The sequence below is a fragment of the Eptatretus burgeri genome, chromosome 17 (genome assembly GCF_056783735.1).
Source record: "Eptatretus burgeri isolate ZD-2024b chromosome 17, Ebu_testis_v1, whole genome shotgun sequence".
Lineage (NCBI taxonomy): Eukaryota > Metazoa > Chordata > Myxini > Myxiniformes > Myxinidae > Eptatretus > Eptatretus burgeri.
The window spans coordinates 5,870,763-5,894,587 of record NC_140977.1 but is presented as its reverse complement, the minus strand read 5'-3'; the positions used below and the strand labels follow the sequence as shown (position 1 = coordinate 5,894,587).

The 23,825-nt window shown below is 44.4% G+C and overlaps 1 protein-coding gene across 1 annotated transcript in view; it reads left to right on the top strand.

The window, feature by feature from the left end:
• IPO5 (importin 5) overlaps positions 1–23,825 on the top strand; it is a 56,610-nt gene that overhangs the window by 22,756 nt on the left and 10,029 nt on the right. The window contains exons 12-18 of the mRNA XM_085862716.1: positions 10,554–10,643; positions 11,911–12,084; positions 12,970–13,188; positions 18,551–18,634; positions 19,150–19,282; positions 20,313–20,434; positions 21,510–21,606. Coding sequence (XP_085718842.1) covers positions 10,554–10,643; positions 11,911–12,084; positions 12,970–13,188; positions 18,551–18,634; positions 19,150–19,282; positions 20,313–20,434; positions 21,510–21,606 — 919 coding nt within the window. The remainder of the gene's footprint in view (positions 1–10,553; positions 10,644–11,910; positions 12,085–12,969; positions 13,189–18,550; positions 18,635–19,149; positions 19,283–20,312; positions 20,435–21,509; positions 21,607–23,825) is intronic.

The following is a 23,825-nucleotide window of genomic DNA, read 5'->3' as shown; positions in this document are numbered from 1 at the left end:
GGGGAGGTACGGTCTCAACAAGAGAAATGTGGAAGGGCAAATGGTGGTAGAGTTTGCAAAAAGAATGGAAATGGCAGTGGTAAACACGTATTTCAAGAAGAAGGAGGAACACAGGGTGACATACAAGAGTGGAGGAAAGTGCACACAGGTGGATTACATCTTAAGTAGGAGATGCAACCTGAAAGAGATTAGTGACTGTAAGGTGGTGGCAGGGGAGAGTGTAGCTCGACAGCATCGATTGGTGGTCTGTAGGATGACTTTAGAGGTGAGGTTGAGGAAGAGAGTGAGGGCTGAACCAAGGACCAGATGGTGGAAGCTGAAGGAGGAAGACTGTTGCGTGAAATTTAGGGAGGAGGTGAGACAGGCGTTGGATGGTGGTAAAGATGGGTGGGATGATTGGGCAACGACAGCAGAAGTTGTGAGGGAGATAGCTAGGAAGGTACTTGGTGTGACATCTGGACAGAGGAAGGAAGATAAGGAGACTTGGTGGTGGAATGAGGAAGTACAGGAAAGTATAAGGAAGAAGGGGTTGGCTAAAAAGAAGTGGGATAGTCAGAGAGATGAAGAAAGTCGGCAGGAGTACAAGGAGTGGCGTCGAAAAGCAAAAGAGAGGTGGCAAAGGCCAAGGAAAAGGCATATGACGAGCTGTATGAGAAGTTGGATACAAAAGAAGGGGAAAAGGATTTATACCGATTGGCAAGACAGAGGGACCGAGCTGGGAAGGATGTGCTGCAGGTTCGGGTGATAAAGGACGCAAATGGGAATGTGCTGACGAGCGAGGAGAGTGTGTTGAGAAGGTGGATGGAGTACTTTGAGGAGCTGATGAATGAAGAAAATGAGAGAGAGAGAAGGTTGGAAGAGGTGGAGATAGTGAATCTGGAAGTGGGGTGGATCAGTAAGGATGAAGTGAGGACTGCTATGAAGAAGATGAAAAGTGGAAAGGCGGTTGGCCCAGATGGAATACCAGTGGAGGCATGGAAGTGCTTAGGAGAGATGGCAGTGGGGTTGTTAACCAGATTGTTTAATAAAGTCTTGGAAAGTGAGAGGATGCCGGAGGAGTGGAGATTAAGTGTACTGATTCCGATTTTCAAGAATAAGGGTGATGTGCAGAGCTGTGGAAATTACAGAGGGATAAAGTTGTTAAGCCACACCATGAAGTTGTGGGAAAGAGTAGTGGAAGCTCGGTTGAGAGGAGAGGTGACGATCTGTGAGCAGCAATATGGGTTTATGCCAGGAAAGAGCACCACTGATGCGATGTTTGCTTTGAGAATGTTGATGGAGAAGTATAGGGAAGGCCAGAAAGAGTTGCATTGTGTGTTTGTGGATTTAGAGAAAGCTTATGATAGGGTGCCAAGAGAGGAGTTGTGGCATTGTATGAGGAAGTCGGGAGTGGTGGAGAAGTATGTGAGGATCGTGCAGGATATGTATGAGGACAGTGTGACAGCGGTGAGGTGTGCGGTAGGAATGACGGACCGGTTTAAGGTTAAAGTGGGATTGCACCAAGGATCGACTCTGAGCCCTTTCCTGTTTGCAATGGTGATGGACAGGTTGACGGACGAGATCAGACTGGAGTCTCCATGGACCATGATGTTCGCGGATGACATCATGATCTGTAGGGAGAGTAGGGAGCAGGCTGAATCGAGCCTTGAGAGGTGGAGGTACGCACTGGAGAGAAGGGGAATGTTAGTCAGTAGGAGAAAGACGGAGTACATGTGCGTAAATGAGAGGGAGGGTGTTGGTATGGTGCGGTTGCAAGGAGTTGAGGTGGGGAAGGTGGATTGGTTTAAATACTTGGGATCAACTGTCCAAAGTAACGGAGAGTGTGGGAGAGAAGTGAAAAAGAGAGTGCAGGCAGGATGGAGTGGGTGGAGAAGAGTTGCAGGAGTGATTTGTGACAGAAGGGTAGCTGCAAGAGTGAAGGGGAAAGTATACAAGACGGTAGTGAGACCAGCTATGTTGTATGGTTTGGAGGCGGTGGCGCTAACAAAAAGACAGGAAGCAGAGCTGGAGGTGGCAGAGTTAAAGATGCTGCGATTCTCGTTGGGAGTGACGAGGATGGATAGGATAAGAAATGAGTGTATTAGAGGGACAGCGCAGGTAGGACGGTTTGGAGACAAAGTGAGAGAGGCGAGATTGCGATGGTTTGGACATGTGCACAGGAGGGAAACGGAGTATATCGGGAGAAGGATGTTGAAGATGGAGCCGCCAGGCAGGAGGAGAAGAGGAAGGCCAAAGAAGAGGTTCATGGATGCGGTGAGGGCGGACATGCGGGTGGTTGGAGTGTCAATGGAAGATGTGGAGGATAGAGCAAAATGGAGACAGTTGGTCCGTTGTGGCGACCCCTAGCGGGAGCAAGCCGAAAGAGGAAGAAGAAGATATATATATATATATATATATATATATATATATATATATCTATATATATATATATATATATATATATATATATATATATATATATATATATATATATATATATATATATATATATATATATATATATATCGATCTTTCGAGCCACTGACTGACATATTATAGATGGGTACCTTCCAGGTGACTTATAAAGCTGTGTGCCGATGGACATCGAAGCCGATACACTGGGAAAAATTACAGCATCATCGGACAACATCGATAAATGTGAAAATAAATAAATGAAATGCAGGTGAATAACCCGAGTCAATGGGGAAGCATGTTTCGTATGCTGACACAATGAGTGTAAGCATACCCCGTATATATATATATATATATATATATATATATATATATATATATATATATATATATATATATATATATATATATATATATATATATATATATATATATCTATGTGTCCCAAAAAAATATACAACTTTTAAAATGCTTCGTTTGATCCAACAAAAACAGTAATTTTGTCACTCATGCTTCATTTCTTGTTGCAGAGACCCTGAAGTTTATTTTGATACCAAGCAAGTGCCAGAAAAATGCCAAGACTGACCGTACAACAACGGACGAAAAGTGTCATACAGGTGCAACGTCTTTACTCGAGACATTTCGGTATCCACTTGCGCCATGCGCCAAACTTTCGGACAATAAAGTGCACCATCGCAAAGTTTACCAATGTGGGAACCATCTGTGACCTTCAGAAGGGTCACAGTGGTCGGAAGAGGACAGGTCGTAGTGAAGAAAATGTAGAAATGGTGAGACAGGCGGTCGTTCAGAGTCCAAAAAAATCGATTCAACTACTTTCTGCTGAGACAAACATTCATAAGAGCACCGTTCAGAGGATCCTTCGCCAAGACATTCATGCCTTTTCATGCAAAATTCAAACGTAAACGGTGCTTACTGATCAACAGAAACGCAAACGACTGGACTTTGCAAATTGGTTCTCAGGAAAGTTGGAGGAAGAAGCAGACTCCCTCAAAAAACTTCACATGACGGACGAATGCCATGCTCACTTGTCCGGGGAGGTAAACCAGCAAAACTTTCGGTACTGGGGAACTGAAAATCCTGGAAATGCATCAACTGGTGCCTCGATCTGTTATGTCACCATGTGGGTGGCGGTTGGTTGCTATGGGATAATTGGTCCATACTTCTTTGAAGATGACCAGGGACGCACTTGCACGGTAAACCAGAGGAACTATCACGAAATGATTCAGGAATTCTATCTGCCCGATCTACGTACTCGGGCCCATAGGAGAAACAACCTGATCCAGATGAGAACCCAGTGGTTCCAGCAGGATGGGGCACCACCCCATACAGCCAGGGAAACAAGGCGTTTGCTCAACCAACGTTTTGAGGGCCGCTTTATCTCCCTCTACGAAGACGTTGAGTGTCCACCGTATTCCCCTGACCTTACTCCTCCAGACTTGTTCTTGTGGGGGTATCTCAAGGACAGGATCTATGGAATCCCTCGGCCTCAGACTCTTGATCAGCTGAAGGAAAACATCCACCAAGAAATCCAGAACATTCCTCAGGAAACGTTTCCCAAAGTGATGGAGAACATGACAACACGTTTGCAGGCAGTGATAGGACAACGTGGAGCCTATGTCGAACATGTGGTCGAAAAGAAAACGACGATTCTATACCAAAATTTAAATTTTGGTGGCAATTTTGACATTTGTACAATAAACTTCAACCTTTCAGCTTTCTATCAAGCAATATATCTTTCTTAAAAATATGTGTTATGACCATCCTCTTTGCAGATGAAAAGTTGTATTTTTTTTGGGACACCCTGTATCTTCTTTCGGCTCGCTCCCGTTCGGGGTCGCCACAGCGGATCAACCGTCTCCATTTCGCTCTATCCTCCACATCTTCCATTGACACTCCAACCACCCGCATGTCCGCCCTCACCGTATCCATGAACCTCTTCTCTGGCCTTCCTCTTCTCCTCCTGCCTGGTGGCTCCATCTTCAACATCCTTCTCCCGATATACTCCGCTTCCCTCCTGTGCACATGTCCAAACCATCTCAATCTCGCCTCTCTCACTTTGTCTCCAAACCGTCCTACCTGCGCTGTCCCTCTAATATACTCATTCCTTATCCTGTCCATCCTCGTCACTCCCAACGAGAATCGTAGCATCTTTAACTCTGCCACCTCCAGCTCCGCTTCCTGTCTTTTTGTTAGTGCCACCACCTCCAAACCATACAACATTCGCCGCCACTCCTTGTACTCCTGCCTACTTTCTTCATCTCTCTGACTATCCCACTTCTTTTTCGCCAACCCCTTCTTCCTTGTACTTTCCTGTACTTCATCATTCCACCACCAAGTCTCCTTATCTTCCTTCCTCTGTCCAGATGTCACACCAAGTACCTTCCCAGCTATCTCCCTCACAACTTCTGCTGTCGTTGCCCAATCATCCCACCCATCTTTACTACCATCCAACGCCTGTCTCACCACCTCCCTAAATTTCACGCAACAGTCTTCCTCCTTCAGCTTCCACCATCTGGTCCTTGGTTCAGCCCTCACTCTCTTCCTCAACCTCACCTCTAAAGTCATCCTACAGACCACCAATCGATGCTGTCGAGCTCCACTCTCCCCTGCCACCACCTTACAGTCACTAATCTCTTTCAGGTTGCATCTCCTGCTTAAGATGTAATCCACCTGTGTGCACTTTCCTCCACTCTTGTATGTCACCCTGTGTTCCTCCTTCTTGAAATACGTATTTACCACTGCCATTTCCATTCTTTTTGCAAACTCTAGCATCATTTGCCCTTCCACATTTCTCTTGTTGAGACCGTACCTACCCATCACCTCCTCATCCTCTTTATTCCCTTCCCCAACATGCCCATTGAAATCTGCTCCAATCACCACTCTTTCATCCTTGGATACACTCTCCACCACTTCATCTAACTCACTCCAGAAATCTTCTTTATATTCCATCTCACACCCCATATGTGGGGCATATGCACTGATGACATTCATCATCACCCCTTCAATTTCCAACTTCACACTCATCACTCGGTTAGACACTCTCCTCACCTCCAATACCCTCTTGATATAATCTTCCTTCAGGATTACCCCGACACCATTTCTCCTCCCATCCACACCATGGTAGAACAGTTTGAAACCACCTCCAATACTCCGAGCCTTACTCCCCATCCACTTGGTCTCTTGTACACACAGTATGTCCACCTTTCTTCTCTCCATCATATCAGCCAACTCTCGCTCTTTGCCAGTCATCGTCCCAACATTCAGAGTTCCAACTCTCATCTGCACACTTCTACCTTTCCCCCTCTCCCACTGCCTCCGGACTCGCCTTCCCCGTCTCCTACTCCTCCTTCGCCCAGCAGTAGCACAATTTCCACTGGTACCCTGCTGACCACCGGTACCGGTGGCGGTCGTTGGTAACCCGGGCCTCGACCGATCCGGTATGGAAATTCGTTTTGTTGTCCGCATAATTATTTGGCATAGGTTTTTACGCCGGATGCCCTTCCTGACGCAACCCTGGTCGACTCTTACGACACACAGGGATATGGTACACCTATTCGAATCGGGGCATACACCGGGCCCAGTACAACTGGTACTCATTTCGCCGACCTCGGAAGGATGACAGGCTGAGTCAACCCCCTGGTGTTTTCGACTTGGTTTATACATACATATATATATTAATTCAGTGAGACACCCTGTATATGTACATATATATATATATATATATATATATATATATATATATATATATATATATATATATATATATATATATATATATATATATATATATATACATACACACACACACACACACACACACACACACACACACACACACACACACACACACACACACACACACACACACACACACACACACACACACACACACACACACACACACACACACACACACACACACACACACACACGGAGGTGCGGAGCTGATTGACACATTTGGATATGCAATAATTGAAACACATAACCTGGTAGTTGGCTTAGCAGTTAGGGTGGTGGCTTGGGATCTGAGGGTCCTGAGTTCGAGCCCCGTTGGCCGCTGAATTAACACCAGGGGGTTGACTCGGCCTATCATCCTTCCAAGGTCAGTGAAATGAGCACCAGTATACTGGTAATAGGGGCACCGCATCAGTGGCATATCCGTGCCCCTAACCAACGATGCAACCAGAAGCCAAAAAACTGCACATGAAGGGAAGGGGAATTGACTGATTTATTAAAGGCCCAGTCACACCTTGACGTTTTAGCCAGGAATGGCAACGTATAAAAAGGCACGTAAAATGTTGGCGTACGCTGAAGTTTTGAGGTTTTTTAAAAAAAGTTTTGGTCGTATTCATAATGTGTTGGTCGTATGCATAACATATTAGTAACGGGCACAGAACGTTTCGTTGTGTTCTGGATAACTTATACCAACGAATGCTTAGCCTGTTGTCGGCGTTCACAACCTATGCCCAACGATAGTTTAACTTGGTCATAGCGCGCTGTGCGTATCGCCGACGAACTCGTGGCGTTCTCTGTTAAAAACCTGCCGCACGCAGATTTAAATCATAACCGCCTGAAAATTGGAAGTGTCAATATCGCAGTCACACCTTGACGATTTAGCCAGCGTATGCCGACCTATGAAAAATGTGTCTAAAACGCTGGGACACATCGAATACGGTATGGATAAGTTGTGTACGTTAGGAGACGATGAAATACAAAGAAGCACGCTGGCATATTACGTGGTACGTCTAGTACGTCGTGAAATTTCAAGCATGCTGAAAATTTTACGACGTACTCGATGCATGGCTCACAAGTTCCGCATACGCTGGCATAAGTTCTTGGCACGCTCCGCAATAGTTTACACACGTCGGCCACACGTTACTTGTAAGTTACTCATAAGTCGAAACACGTCGAGGTAATGTTTCGCACACCCGAAACTTAATTTTTAACCTACGAGTAACGTGCTTTGAACCTATGTGTAGCGTGCTTTGAACCTATGTGTAACGTATCTCAAACGCACATTGTCGTATGTAGACGAATTTGATTGACGTCTTCGGACGACCACAGAACTTACTGAACGTGTTTCTAACTTACATCTCCCGTATAATGGCGTATTGGCAGAGTTTAGGGGAATTGGTATATACAAATTGGCTTCACAAAAGGAACACGTCAGTGTTCCAGACTCCATGTTGAGTCGATGTCAATGTCAGTAGGAGTGGCAGTAGTAGTAGCAGTTGTAGTCGTCGTAGTTCGAGAGAATTTGGTGATGTCGATGTTATTAGTAGTAGTAGTAGCAGTAGTAGTAGTTCGAGAGAATTTAGTGATGTCGATGTTGGTAGTAGTAGTAGTTCGAGAGTATTTAGTGTTGTCAATGTTAGTAGTAGTAGTAGCAGTAGTAGTTCGAGAGAATTTAGTGATGTCGATGTTAGTAGTAGTAGTAGTAGTAGCAGTAGTAGTTCGAGAGAATTTAGTGAAGTCGATGTTAGTGGTAGTAGTAGTAGTAGTATCAGTAGTAGTAGTTCGAGAGAATTTAGTGATGTCGATGTTGGTAGTAGTAGTAGTAGTATTCGAGAGAATTTACTGATGTCGATATTAGTAGTAGTAGTAGTAGTAGTTGGAGAGAATTTACTGATGTCGATGTTGGTAGTAGTAGTGGTACTTTCAAGTAACGTGTTGCAAAGTGTGAACAACGTTCGTGTAGCGTGCTTACAAAACGTTACTCATAGGTTAGAAATAAGTTTCGGGTACGCTAAACATTACCTCGACGTGTTTCGACTTATGAGTAACTTACAAGTAACGTGTTTCAACGTGTCAATGATCGCATAACATGCCTACAGCTTATGGCCAGCGTAGCAGAATGTGTGAGTCATACGCCGGCATACATCGTAAAATTTCAAGCATGAAAAAATTCGAGGAAAACCCAAAAGTTCAACGTTTAAAGCCAGCGTACTACGACGTATGGCAGTGTTTTTCAGCGTGCTCTCAATGTTATCAAAACTTACCCATAACGTATTTGACGTGTACCAGCGTTTTAGACAAATTTTCCAAAAATCGGCATAAGCTGGCTAAAACGTCAAGGTGTGACTGGGCCTTAAGTCTGGCATTGGTGTGGTGCAGGCATGATGGGCCAAATGGCCTCCTCCTGCGCATAATTTCCTTGTAATCTTTGTAAAAAATTCCTTGTTAAAGTTCAAAGCTTGCAATTTTATTATTTATGGTGGATAACATCAGGAAGGTAGCCTCCACCAGTTGCAGTGCATTGTCTTCAAGAAATAGTCCCACAACCACAAAAGTTCCCACCCACCCCTCGGACAGGAGAGCGGTCTAAAATTTGTCAGTCGGCTCTGCACCACCCTGTGTGTGTATATGTATGTATATATATATATATATAATAAAACTTCAAAACTCTCCCCCCACCCCCCTATCGTGAGTATCATAATTTTTCAAAAGTTAATTTTAAACTTACCCTGTGCATTCACAAGCCCCAAATATGATCTTCCCTTCGCTGTTAAGAATATCCAAACCAGATACAGTATGCTGTCTCCCTCAGGTAAGTCTGCCTGATACATCCAGTTCCCATCATCTCACATAATCTAATGGGCGTAAGCCTGGAACTTCTAACACACTTTTCTCCGAACATATTCTGTTCATCCTTCCGAAATCTTCACATTATGTGTTCCATGTATTTACGCAGGTGATAGCGGATTCAAAAAATCGAATGGAGATAGAATTTTCAAAGAGGGAATCGATGACGTCACAATCAGCAGCGCTTGGTGGCAAACCGACGGCCGAGTCCCAGACGACGTGCTTTACTTAACTCAGTCCATGAGTTCAGGATGTTTGTTCAACTCGGCATTTACGACTTTTATCCTGCCATGTTGTTAATCTGTTGATGGAGGTAATATAGAAACGATGAATATGTCAAATTGTTCGTGTTCCTCATCCGGCACGATGTGTCAAGGGCAACCATCTAAAGTGTCAACCGGTCTCAAACGCTACCATGGGTACCCAGACACACCACCAATAAGAACTGAGCTGTTGAATGCGGCGAAAAACATCCAAAGAAACTACCATAACCGAGTATTGTGATCCGTCTTGTCCTCCATACCCGTCGTAGATGGGTATCTGCTCGTATGAATAGTACCTGGCAAAGTTTTGTGTATTTTCATGTCTTGAAGATCTCTTTTGCTGAAGAGTCGGTAGCTATTACTCTGGTAATGATGCACGGCAGCATCTTTCGACTTGCAGACGTCCAATAAATAAATAACCAAGCCTGCCGTGATCACAGGAGGCATTCCCACAAGGTTCAAAGTCCATTCAATGGTGGCGATCCACCGGGGGTTTGGGTAGAACGTTCTTGTCTGCGATCCTTCGGGCCTTGCGCCAGCTCACATCGCCTGTAGTTTTTACAGTACGGGTTTCAAGATTCTACAGATACAATATCTCAGTCCTTTGGGAGACCTGAGAAAGTTCTCCAAATCTTTCGTTGTGCAGAGGCACATCCCTTCCTCTCATGTACTTTTCCACATGTTTTTGGCTCCTTTCAGAAGCTTTGCGAACCATTTTAAGTAACTATCCTTGTCGAGCACGCATGATATACGGAAACTTTCCCCGATCTACATTGCTGCTTCGGGGTTATGCACATTCTGCGGTGGATTGCGTCATTTTGAAAGTCTCGTATTAACCACTTTGCACTTTTTTGTTTAAACTTTACTTTGTCTGCTGTTAGGGTTAGGGTTAGTAATACCTCCACACCTCTATGCCTTCCCACTTGTCCCTCCTCCCTCCTCACTTATGCTTCATATTTACCCCCCTTCCCCCTGTCCATCCAATCAGTGTTTTTTCCAGTTCATTGGATTACAGAACAGTAATTATGTAATTATTGATAGATCAATGACTGAAAGTGACCCAATCCCTCCCAAAAACTCTGAAGGTAAATATTGTTAGTTGTTTTTTGCTGTCGACAAAAGTACGAACGTGTGACTCGAATGGTTTGATTGCTTGACGCGTGTTCTGCATTCTTCATGTTCCATGTTTTAATGTTGGTTCTTATTTCCAATTTATTGATTTATCTTGTTTAATAATCCATCTCTCCCCCCCCACCCCACCCAACCACATCCCCTTCACCCTAATTTTTGATGCAGCACCCGAGAGTGAGATATGCGGCCTGCAATGCCCTCGGGCAAATGGCGACGGACTTTGCACCCATGTTTCAGAAGAAGTTTCACGATAAGGTGTGCTTGCTGATGCTTTGCAAAATGTGTGCATCGTCGAGAGGTCACGCACTGGTTGCTTTCACAGACTTTCCGACAACCTCCTTGTGCGTTGCTAGTGAAAGTTAGTACGGGTCATAATTTGCAAAAACTCCCGAGGAGTTCGGTCTTGTCACGAACGATCAACCAGCGTAACGGTGGATGACTCGACAGATAATGCGTCTTCACTGGACCCGATGGCCAGACGGATGAACCAAGTGGAGTGTCGAACATCCAAAGGGACCTGCTTACTTCATTTGGATTATTTAGTTATTTATTTATTTATTTATTTAGTTTTTTTGCAGGACAGTTTGACTTGCCGAGGTGGTGGTGCTGGTTGTTTTAAATTAATTTGTTTTTTTGACTTAGATTTTCTAACTTGTTCAGGCTGCCGGCGATAACTCGTCTCTTCTTTATGAAAGACACCGTGGGATCCTTTACATCCACCGATGGCCAGTTCAGGCAGACGAGGCGTCCTGCTTGATGTCTATCTGAGGGACAGCACATATATTGATGACTCGCCTTGTATGGGAAACATCGGGATGACAGTTTGTGGCTGGGTTTGGATTCAAACCCAAGCGAGATAGCTCAAAGCGAGCGTGCGTACCTCCTAGCCCATTGTTCTTGTCATCGGCTAATTGTCAGGCGTCGTCTCCAAATTGGTTTCTACATCCTTTATTAGCATCGTTTGGAGATGAAATTACTTTGCTCATCAAACGAGCGAACCACTATACTACTGTGACATCACCGATTGATCATTTTTCAGAACAGAGATCAAGAACATCTCTGTTCTTCCTGGATTTCCTCAACAATCCCATTTGGCAGGCACAAAGTGTGACTGCTTTCTGTTATTGTCGCTCGACTTCATTGCCGGCCAAAATATCCCATCTTACTCTTTTTAATGTTTCGATAACCGTTGTGAACGTTGTGCATGGATTAGCTCCTGTACCCCTGAATGACTTGCTCTTCTGGCATGAATTGCTTTCTTTCACGTTGTGCAGCAAAGTCCTTACCTTATATCCCCAAGAACCAAGCTCCTTCAATGATGGGGCCTTTTCAAAGAATGTCCACCTACTCAGGCACTTGTTGCCTCCATACACTTTCCGTTGCTTCTTTTGAAAAACCTTTTAAATTATTTTGTGTCTTCATTGTCCTGAACTCTCCATGACCTTTACATAAGGAGGACTTTATGCACATTGTGTGTAATGTTATTATAATAACGCGTACCACCTAAATGCCCACTCGGCAGGTTATTCCAGAACTCTTGCTCGCCGTCGATGATAATTCTCAGCCGCGAGTGCAAGCACACGCCGCTGCCGCCCTCATCAATTTTACGGAGGATTGCCCAAAGCCCTACTTGCTGCCCTACCTTGACAGCCTCGTGTCACATCTTGAAGCTATCCTCGCCGCGAAGCTTGAAGAGGTATGTTCGTGATCGGGGCCTTGCGAGGAAAGGGGTGACTGGTGGGTGGGAGTAGTAGGTAAGGTATTGGGACAGGTTGACAAGGTGAGAAAGAAACAAACTTCTCATCAGGAGCAGTTGGACATCGAGGTGATCAGTGGAAAGGCTCATGGGGTCAAACGGAGTGACCTGTGCACCAGTTGCTATTTTGAAGGGCACAAGCAGGGGTGGCTTGTTGATCTTTATTTTGCTTTTGATCAAGATGAACAAATGTGTGAACATGTTGACAACTTGCGTGTGCAAGAGGTGTCGAGTTTACAATGCCCGACAAACCAAAATTTTGGTGGAACGCTCATGCTTTTCTCAGTGGCGAGGAGGGGAAGGAAGTTTTATTCATTTATTTATTATTAGGAAATTGCACTTTGAAGCACTGCGATGAGGAACGCGATCGAACACAGAAATGGTTCCACAGGTGTGAGTTTAAATGTATTTGGGATTGGGAGGAGTGGAGACGGGAGGAACGGTGGTACGAGACCAAGAGGACACTGATCTGACCATAATGAAGAGCAGCAGGCCTTTTGCTTCAGGCTGTTAACGAGTTGTGCCTGCTGACATTTTAACATTGACCTCAGCTCGATACGGAAGTGGTGACACAGGTGCCACAGCCCATAAAAGACCCATACTCCAATGGTTCCGTATCAACGTTTTGTGAGCCGTTTTGAGTCCAGCATTTACCAAGGAATGACTTGTTCCAGTGTTACTGTTATCTTGGCTTTTGAGGTCGACTTTTTAAAGCTTCCTTTAAATGAAGAGCCTTTTGCATAATAAGCAAGTTGTTTGGGAGAGAGCAGAACTATTCGTTCAGAGAGCCGTTCGAGTTCTCTCGCCTTTTCCTCCGCCTCCCAGCTCGTGCAAAAAGGTTGCAAGTTGGTGCTGGAGCAGGTGGTGACATCCGTGGCCTCGGTGGCCGACACTGCAGAAGAGCGGTTTGTACCTCATTACGAGCGGTTCATGCCACGCCTCAAGTACATCGTGGAAAACGCTGTGGCAAAGGAGTTCCGTTTACTGCGGGGGAAGACCATCGAGTGCATCAGTCTGATCGGTCTCGCTGTTGGACAGCAGAAGGTAGGATACCCGTTCGCTTTAATCAGAAGAATGAGCATGGTCACGTCGGAACCAGTGCCCAGTAATGTACTCGTACTTTTTTTTTTCTTTTCTTTGCATTTTGAACAACGTTGCCAAATACTGACCACAACAACAGGGCTTGTGTCAGAGGTTTTCAGCCACCACCCTTCCTCCCTCCTTTACTCCACTTCCTTCCCTTCCTTCGCTACCTTCCCGCTCCCCTCTCAACCTCTTTTATCCCACATCCTGCCACACTTCCCTGTCGTTGACTCCGCCCATGTTTACCTCCCCCCCGCCCCCCTACCCTCCACCCCACAAACCATTGGTGCACCCGGATCGCAGACGAGATTGTGCCCTTCCAGCTGTATTTGTTTTAGTATTATTATTATGACTACCCCTCATGCGAAGCGCAAAGTGCGGCTAAGCAATTGGTTCACACTCTGTCCACAGTGTATGATCGAGGAACAAATTCACTTCAATTGAATGTATATTTTTTTTGAATATGAATTGAAGCATGAAGCTCCAGCTTCGCAGTACTTTGGCTCTGAATTTGGCAAATTGTCCGGAATGTCGTCCCGATCGCGCATGCGCAGAGAAGAGTGAAGTAACTTTCCACTGCGTCTGTCTGCCAGGCGATCAAACAAAATTGAAAATCATTCCAAACAGGAAACTTACTGTTTTTAAGGACATCATAAAGGACACAAATATCAGGCACGAAGAACTAATGGTGATGTATTAAATCGGGTGGTGTAATAGACGCTGCGTCATCGGTGGTAAACTTTTGAAAAAGTGTTTTTTTTTTGTTTTTTTTTTTCCTTTCAATACACCCTTTAAAATCTTTCTTTTATTTCAATTGAATTATATACCCTGAGCACCAAATAACACAAATCGCTTTGTTGGCACTTTGAAAAACCTTCAGTTTAGTTGGACTTGGACAAAATTTTATGCCATCTTGACCAATCAAATGTGCCGCTCGTACTCCCAGCATTGGGGAATATTGAGATTCAGACAAAAATGGTGGCTCATAGGAAACGCAAAGCAAGAGTTTTTAAAAATCCTTCCCACGTCCATTTTCTCAAGACTCTCTGCAGGGTACGGTGTTCTATGAATTCTTGTTATTATATTTCCCGCTCTCTCTTTTGAACTCTCTCCATCATGTTGGGACTCTATATTATATATTCCAACTCTCTCTTCTTCATATGTGGTGATTTCAATTGTCACCATACTAATTGCCTGGGTGTTGGTACCTCTCTCACCAGCCATGGGACCGACGCAAGCTTTTTCCACCCGGATTCTTCCCAATGGTAAATCTTCCCTTCTGGATTTGGTGGTGACCAACTTCCTTGCCAATATATCTTGCTTGTCCGCTTCCCCATTTGGCTCATCTCATCATGTGCTTCTGAAGGTCAACATATCTCTGGCTATTCTCAGAGAACAGCCTCGGTGCCGGCGAGTTTGGCTGTTCAGCCAGGCAAACTATCAGGGACTGCAAGCAGCCATCACACTTCAAGACTGTTCTGCTGCATCTACCACCCGTGATATTAATTTAGCCTGGGAATTCTTCGACAGAAACCTCCCCGTTTCTCATACACAGATTCATCCCATCTCGTCTTCATTTATCTTACCCATCCTCCCGCTCTTGGTACTCTGAATCCTGTGGTGAGGCAGTTGCTTTAAAACAACTTGCATTCTTCTCATGGAAGGCAAATCCAACCAAAGGCAACCGAAGATCATTCCACAAAGCCCGCAACAAGTGTGTCTACTCTCAGGAGAGCCAGAAAACAACAGCTGTCCAATCTCACGAATGAGCTTTCAAAGTTGTCTCCGCCCTCAAACCTGGTGGCACCTTTTCAAGTCTTTCTGGTGTCTGTTCCCCTTCCATCCCTTCCCTCACTTCACATGGCATCACAGCCGACTCCGCTCGTGAGAAGGCCGAATGTCTCAATTCTGTTTGCTTCAAAATCTTGTGTCCCGAACCCCTCTCTCTCTCTCTCTGTACCCATCCTTCCCAGTCATACCCAACTGCTCCTGGAGTCTGTGTCGTTTGCACCTGAGAAGGTGGAAAATTTTCTGGCAACCTACGACTCTGACTCTGTAACTGGACCCGGAGGCATCAGCTCAGGTGTCATAAAAAAACCTGCTCTACTGCTCTTGCACTTCTTCTGTCTGCCCCCTTTCACCCCCATCATTTACCTTAGGTCATCTTCTATCTGCTTGGAAATCGGCTAACATCACAGTATTCCATAAAAAGGCGCAAAAACGGATCCTCTTAACGACAGATTAATCGGCTTACTTCTAATCATCAGCAAGGTCATGGAATCCATTATTACAGTTGACATAAAATCATTCCTTTTCTCCAGCAGCCTCATCTGAGATCATCAATTCAGATTCAGACCTGGCCACTCTACCTTCGACATTCTGCCGTCTCTCAGGGCCATCTCTCTGGACATATCTCGAGCTTTCGATACAGTCTGGCATCCCACATTGCACTGCAAACTGTCTGCTTATGGCATCCAAGGCCAACTCCACTCTTGAATTACTGACTTCCGCTACTCATGTGTGAACGTCTTTATAGCCGTGCAGGAACTCTGGGAAGGGTTTGAGACAGCAAAGCACTTACCTTGTGTCGGCCTTCTTGGCTTGCTTTCTGCAGCTTATTTTGCTGGAGGAGAGGGAGGTGTCAATTATTTATATAATCCTAGCCACCTGGGTTTAGTTGATTCGGTGAGAGCTGATTGGCTCGTCCCTCCATTCACAGGTGAGAGATGTGGGTGGGTCTTTCTTTATTTTATATCGATAAAAGTACCGTCTTTACCGGTGTATAAACCGCACTTTTTTATCGGCAAGAAAAGGTAAAAGTTGGGAGTGCGGTTAATACACGGGTATAGAATAAATAAAATCCTGCTTAAAAACGATCAATGCTGAATTTCAATTATATTCCAAACGAACACTTTTGTATCAGACAGAACTGCTGTTAAGCTCAATTCCACCGTTAACATGTTGAAAATCGGTTCAGGTTCAGAGTTTGTTCAGCGTTTTATTTACCGTGTGCGGAAATTAAATAAATAAGTAAAACGGACACACCTGGAGCTTTGATGCTTGACGTATATAGAGGCTCGCGGCTCTGAAAACACCATGATACACAAAAGAAGATGATCACCTGGTCTCGCATCAGATGAATTATTCATAATAGCTGGAGTCCAATAACGGAGCACCCACTTTAGATATGCTTACGTGGCAAGCTTCCCTCGTATGTCGTGTTCAAGAGGAAGACACTGCCCAAAGACAAGTTTCCAGCCGGCGTCATTGTTCGTGCGCATCGAAGGGGTGGATAGACGAGGGACTCGTGGTGGTGACTATCTTTCGTCATGCATCATTTTCGACATGAATATCCGACGCAGGCAGAATTACTCGACCAAGCTTGCTCCTTACATGCTGACGCTATGCGAGCAAATGCTGGATAGCGGGGCGTGGTTTAAACTAGGAACAACCAATCAACCCCGAGTACTTTTCTGTACGAGGGCAGGAAATGAGGATAAGAAAGGTCGACCTGATGATGAACTGCTGCTGGATCGTCAAGGTGTGGGAGGAGATACCGTCGGACTTTTCGAGCGAGCATTTCTGAAATGCTGCATCTTGAACAACGTGGACGGCACAGAGGACGACATCACGAGGGAGAAGGAGGCTGTAAATGACGGTGACAGTGACGGGGACTTGCTCGACCCTGATTCAGACAAGGAGTTACGTGCCATCTTCGACGAGGAAAGCGTTGACGAGGATTTCCTCGGCTTTAGCTGAAAAGCTTCATCAAACCCAAACGGCCCTTTTCAGGGCCACAAATCCACAAGAAATATGTATCATACCGCTATGAATCCCTTTTGTTCCTTTTTCTCGGAATAAAAAAAAATCCTCTTTATAATATTTAAAAATAAAGAAAGAAAAATAAAAACTTCTTGGTGTCCTCTCCTCTCTCTCTTCAACTTCTTGGAAATGAGAATGAGACTGTTAGGACATGGGAGTAAGCATGTTGATACCTCCGTCATTTTCTTCAGTACAAAGTTAATGTGCAAACGTATTTAGATCGAGATCAGAAAATAAAATTATCAACATAATCATTTATTTTGAGGGTGAAAAACGGGTGCGGTTAATACACCGGAAAAATATGGTTCTCGGCATCTTTACCCATCGCTTTTCTGATTGATTTAATCAAAAAGACAACATGTTGTACTTTACAAACATCGTGCTCTGTTCACCCTCTCATTTTCCCAAGGTGATCTTCCATCTCCTTGAAAGTCGGCTAACATCATCTTCATCAGCCATCCTTGATGCTTATATATGGCACGAGCCAAAATCAGTTCCGCTTTGCCGCAAAGCTCATTGTTTGTTGTTTGCTTTTATTTCAAACCTCCGCTTAAAGTGAGTGAAATGAACCATTTTGAAAATTTCGATTTATTCTCCCCCAGATTTCAACATCACCGCAATGCATATTGTTAAATTGTTTGAACTTTCTTTTCATGAGAAGATGATTTGTGATGCTGGATACCACCGGGTGGCACGATATGATTCACGTTTACGTCGAGAGAAACGGGGCTTTCCCCCACCCTGAAGCGCCTCCCCCAGATATGCTACCCAGACAGAAACCACATTTGGGGTACCCTGAGGCAATATGAAAAATTTGGTTGGATTTGGTTCAGTACTTTATTTTTTTAGTTTTTGAAACATATACTGGGTGTCCCAAAAGTCACCTTGCGATCGAGAAATTAAATAACGTTTCTGTTTTTTAAAATAATTTTATGATTATTTTTATACCAAAAGAAAATTTACGAAATGGAGATAAATTTGCTTTATTTATGAAAAACGATGCAGCTTAGACGTCCTCCATTTTCTGCTTCGCAGAGACGGGCTCTTTCGACAGCATTTTCCATTAGAGCGGACAATAACTCCGGCTGCAGCCCTCGAATTTCTGCACAGATGTTGTCCTTGAGCTGCTGAATTGTTTGGGGCTTATTGATGCGTACACGCTCCTTTAGGTAACCCCAAAGAAAATAATCGGGAGGCGTCGAATCAGGAGAACGTGATGGCCAAGAAATTTCTGAATTTCGCGAAATTATTCGGTGTCCGTGCTCTTTGGGTGAGAATAATTGATCGATGAAATTTAAAATGAAATTCCACGATTTTGGTTCTTTGTTCATTTGTGAATTTTTCCACGGGTAATTTCCAAATGTTGATCTAAATTCTGAAAAGAAAAGAAGAACAAATTATTAAAAATTAAGAAGCTCCCAAGCCATCTCAGTGTTTTTTTTCATTTAAAGAAGCTCTGCCTTGCTTTATCCAGTGAAGTCTCTTGCGGTGTTTCACACAGTTCATGCAGGACGCGGCTGACGTGATGCAACTCCTGCTGAAGACTCAAACGGATGCCAATGAGCTGGAGGACGACGATCCACAGGTTGGCTTTGAATTATTTTTGGGACATTCTTGAGCTGAGATTTTATTTTTACCCATCGTTTCTCTGCTCTAGTTTTACCTCTTAAACTCCTCCGGTCCTCGCTCTTCCTAAAAAAAAAAAACTCATCCCTGCCCCCTCCCCTTCAAGCTCACTTCCCATAAAGATTGCACTTTTTTGGTGCGATGGGTGTAATATTCAGACGCTGAGTATGGGGAAAGTGGAATTGACTTTTCTTTCCCTTTTGAATGCATCTCATGTGGTTACAGATTAGCATCAGTTCTTGCAGGGGTACAACGATAAGACGCCCGGTTTAACGTCCACCCGAGGGACGGCGCACATTGATGCCTCGCCCAACATGCGGAGCACCAGGATGGCAGTTTATAGCTGTTCTGAGATTCAAACCCAGGCTAGACTGCCCAGAGGCGAGTGTGCGTACCTTTTGGGCGTATAGGCTATGCCGCCAAGCATCGTGGAATTGAAGATCCCAATTAATTATCTTTTTGTTGTTGTTGTAGATTTCGTACATGATCTCAGCCTGGGCACGCATGTGCAAGATACTTGGCAAGGACTTCCAGCAGTACCTTCCTGTGGTTATGGGCCCACTCCTCAAAACGGCCTCCATCAAGCCTGAGGTTGCGCTTCTCGACGGTGAGACGAGTTGTATCCACTTTGTTCATAGCGAGCTTGTGTGATAATTGTTGATGTCTTTGATTTAAAATTTGAGTTTTTGTAAAATTGAAGTGTGAATAAACTTTCGCGGAGCTGATCCTGTATTGGTGTGCTTTGTCGGTGTGTGCTGTCCGCTATGTCATTCATGATATGTGACGTAGGCATACTTTGTGTCGTACACGATAACTGTGTATGACCCTCTTATCGCGTCCGATTAGCGTTCAATTGGCATGTGACGTATACCGATCATACTTAACACTCATCCATTTTTTGACGCTGCATGACCATCGGTTTCCCCTGGCCATGCTATTCAAAAACAAACCTTTCAAGGATGAACAAGCCTTATATTATTTTCACGTAACGACTAACAAGGTTCCATAATGTTATATAATCGTAAAAATAAACGTTTCCTGTACATTAAAGAATGCGCGATAAGTCCCATGCGTCAAACGTGGCGTGGTTCGTAATCTGGTCTGTGGACTTGGTTCGCTGTGGTCTGCTTGGGCCTTGGAGCTATGATAGCAGCGACCTCAGAGCCTGTAGGTTCTGCCAGCAGCGTCCTACTCTGGCCTGTAGACTGCCCTCTCCCACACAGACAACATGCAAGTGCAGCTCAACACGAAGCATGAATAATTAATCATCCAGATAATGTGCTGCTTTGGAATCGCGTTGTCACAGTCACGCGCACACCTGAGCAATAATCTATGAATGATCTTCACCATAAGTGGTGTCCGGCAGACTGCCATAAACACTCTGGTTTGCTCTACCATCTCGCACTCTCATTCGATTCGACGTACGATCATCATCGGCCGTCTGAAATGCAATGAGAATCAACGGTTGTGACATTGCACCTCGCACCATCGCACGCTATCGTGTAGTCTATCGTAGCTAACGTGATTGCTTGTCGTCCGCCAAAATTGGCTCTTCTTCTTCAAGTACCTGCATAGATTAACATTGTGTTGTCCAGAGCAGCTTTCACCGTTCAAAGCGTGGGTCGTTTCTCGTGCAGCTCAAGACATTGAGGATATGCAAGAGGATGAGAGCTGGGAGTTTGTGAACTTGGGGGATCAGCAGAGCTTCGGTATCAAGACATCGGGTTTGGAAGAGAAGGCCACCGCCTGTCAGATGTTGGTAAAATACTCTTCCTTGGCACGTCACCGCATCGTCCTCGTGCTCCATGAAAACCCATATCCATCTCCGGAATTTCTCCCGACATGGTGTTTGGTGTATTAACAAGCTGCCAAATGCAGAATATTTTTGCTTATTACCTCCGCCGCCGAAGGTGGATGGAGGTTATGTTTTTGGAGCCTGGATATGTAACGAGGAAGAATTGCTTTGATTTTGGTGAAGATCTGGATTTGAGATTTTTTTTATTTTAAAGTGATTCTTCACCATTGACAGATGGGGCTAAAACGATACATGGGATGTCTCAAAAACGTTATGGACGGATTCGAACAAAACTTGGTGGACGAATTGGTTTGGTGATTCGAACAAGCCGATTAAATTTTAGTTCAGGTCCGAATCCAGATCCGGCACATCAGTGGGATACACAACGTAAGCTAATCAGCCTGGCTGAGGTATGTGCTCTACCGAGTGACCTTCCCGTAACTGTTGCATTCCCGCACTGAGGATGCGGCTTCGTTAACACAGCACAATGTGTGTCGATGATGTCTTTTGGTGTTTCTGTTTGAATGCAGATGAAGTCCTCTGATATCCTGTGCTTTGTGATTCTCTTGGATTGATCCAACTACCCAATCCCACATTACATTCCACACAATGCCATTCTTTCCAACACATTCTGTTCTTCTTACTCTTCAGTTTCCCTTCCTTGACACACACACACACACACACACACACACACACACCAGCCCTACTTTGCAGTATGTCATATGATTGTGCTTTCAACAGTGTCCGCTCGTGGTTACACGATGGAACATTTAGATTCCTGTGCTTGCTGTTCATGAAATGTTACTCGGTGGTTGCACAAATGGTTGTACCTTGGTTCAGTATAACTTGCTCCAGGTTAGCGAAATGTATTTAAAGCTCGTCGCTTTTAATCCAGGTGTTTGAACCAGAAAATGCATCAACTTATTTGTGTTGTGTGTGTTTGTTGTTTTTTTTTTTTTTTCTGATTTGAAGTTTTGTACAAATCACCCGACATCGCATAATTAAATAATACATATGTACATGTTTCCGCTTTGCACAGGTGTGTTACGCACGTGAGCTGAAGGAAGGGTTTGCTGAATACACCGAGCAGGTTGTCAAGCTGATGGTGCCGCTGTTGAAATTCTACTTTCATGATGATATCCCTTTTCTGTTGCATCGGACGCGCGACGCAGGCCAGCCGGGCGTTTGTGCGGATACAGTCGTACGAAAGCACTCGATGCATCGTTTGAGACGTCATCCGTGCATTTGAGTCTCAGCCGGTGGAAATGCATGCACATGCTAAATATGAATCCGGATCCACACTCGATCGATCATTCGCGCGACCGAACCTCTCAAAATAGTGAAACAGTTGTCACTTTCAAAACCCTTCCGTTCAGCAGTGCTTGGACAAAATACTCGGCATTTGATATCATCTCGACCAATCAAATTTGCCACTCGCAGACCTCACCCGTGTCCCTTTTTTTTTATTTATGCCCCCAAAACTGTGCGGGATGAGGTGTTCAATGAATTCTGTAATTGCAGGAAGTTTTTCACGTTTATACAAGTTTGTTTATTTATTTCTGACAGTAAAGTATGACTGTAGGTTGCTCGGCAGATTGCTCCATTGTGGGGCCACCTGGTGCACAACCTATTCGGCTGCAACTAATGTACACCAAGCTGAATGTCCGTTATAAGAGCGATTTTTCAAAACGTCCTGCACTCCGGAACACTTTCAAATGACCTGAGTAGTAACATATCAGTAACCTACTGTCACGATTAGCAAAGTTACCTCGATTGGCATAATTTACTTCATGTTCACCTTGGTGCATGTAACGGTTAATACAGAAAGCACGAAGCCGTTCACTTGCATAGGTGTCCGTCTATTAACGGTGTCTTTTTAGCTCGACTATCGATAACCTCATCTCAGTTAATTGGTATTGTGTTCACCTCCACCACCGAAGGCGGACGGAGGTTAGGGCGCTGTCACACCTTGACGTTTTAGCCAGCAATGGCAACGTATAAAAATGTATGTAAAACGTTGGCGTACGCTGAAATTTTGATGTTTTTTTTTTTTAAGTTTTGGACGTATTCATAACGAGTTGGACGTATGCATAACGTCTTAGTAATGTACACAGAACGATTTAATCACATATAGATAACTTAGACCAACGAATGATTCGAGTGTTGTCGGCGTTCACAACCTATGCCCAACGATAGTCTAACGTATGCATAGCGCGCTGTACGTATCGCCGACGATCACGTGGCGTAGCCTGTTAAAAAGCTGCCGCTCGCCGATTTAAATCATAACCGCCTGAGAATTGGAAGTGTCAACATCGCAGTCACACCTTGACGATTTTGCCAGCGTATGCCGACCTCTGAAAAATTTGTCTAAAACGCTGGCACACGTCGAATACGTTATGGGTAAGTTGTGTATACGTTAAGAGCACGCTGAAAAACACTGCCATACCTCGTAATACGCCTTGTACGTCGTGAAATTTCAAGCATGCTGAAAATTTTACGATGTACTCGCCGTATGGCTCACACGTTCCGCTACTCTGGGAATAAGTTATAGGCACGATATGCGATCGTTGACACACGTCGACACAAGTTCCTTGTAAGTTACTCATAAGTCGAAACACGTCGAGGTAATGTTTAGCATACCCGGAACTTATTTTCTCCGTCAAGGCACATTTTCTTTTTTTTCTCCTTGGCTCCGTGAAGGCACGTGACGAGATATCTGAAGTTGTTGTTTTTTTTTTTTTGTTTTTTTTAAGTCTATCACGAATTTTCAAATATATTCGGACATTTGCTTTTTAAGTTTCGACGTCGACATGACAATATCCTCAAACAGAAAATATTCACAGAGGAGGAACTAAGAATAAGACGAGCAAACTGAAGAGGCAATCGGACGTGACGTTACGGCACGTGACGAAATATCGGAAGTTGGTGTTGGTTTTTTTTATATATATACGGTAGTTGTAAATTTGAAACGCGTTCAGTAAGTTATGGGGTCGTCCGGAAGACGTCAATCAAATACGTCCACATACGTCAATATGCATTGGAGGTACGTTACTCATAGATTCAAAGCATGTTACTCATGTTAGAAATAAGTTTTGGGTACGCTAAGCATTACCTCGACGTGTTTCGACTAATGAGTAACTTACAAGTAACGTGTGTCGACGTGTGCCAACGATCGTGTAACGTGCCTACAACACGTTACTCATAGGTTATAAATAAGTTTTGGGTACGCTAATCATTACCTCGACGTGTTTCGACTTGTGAGTAACTTACAAGTAACGTGTGTCAACAATCGCATAACGTGCATACAACTTATTCCCAGCGTATGCAGAACGTGTGAGCCATACGCCGGCATACG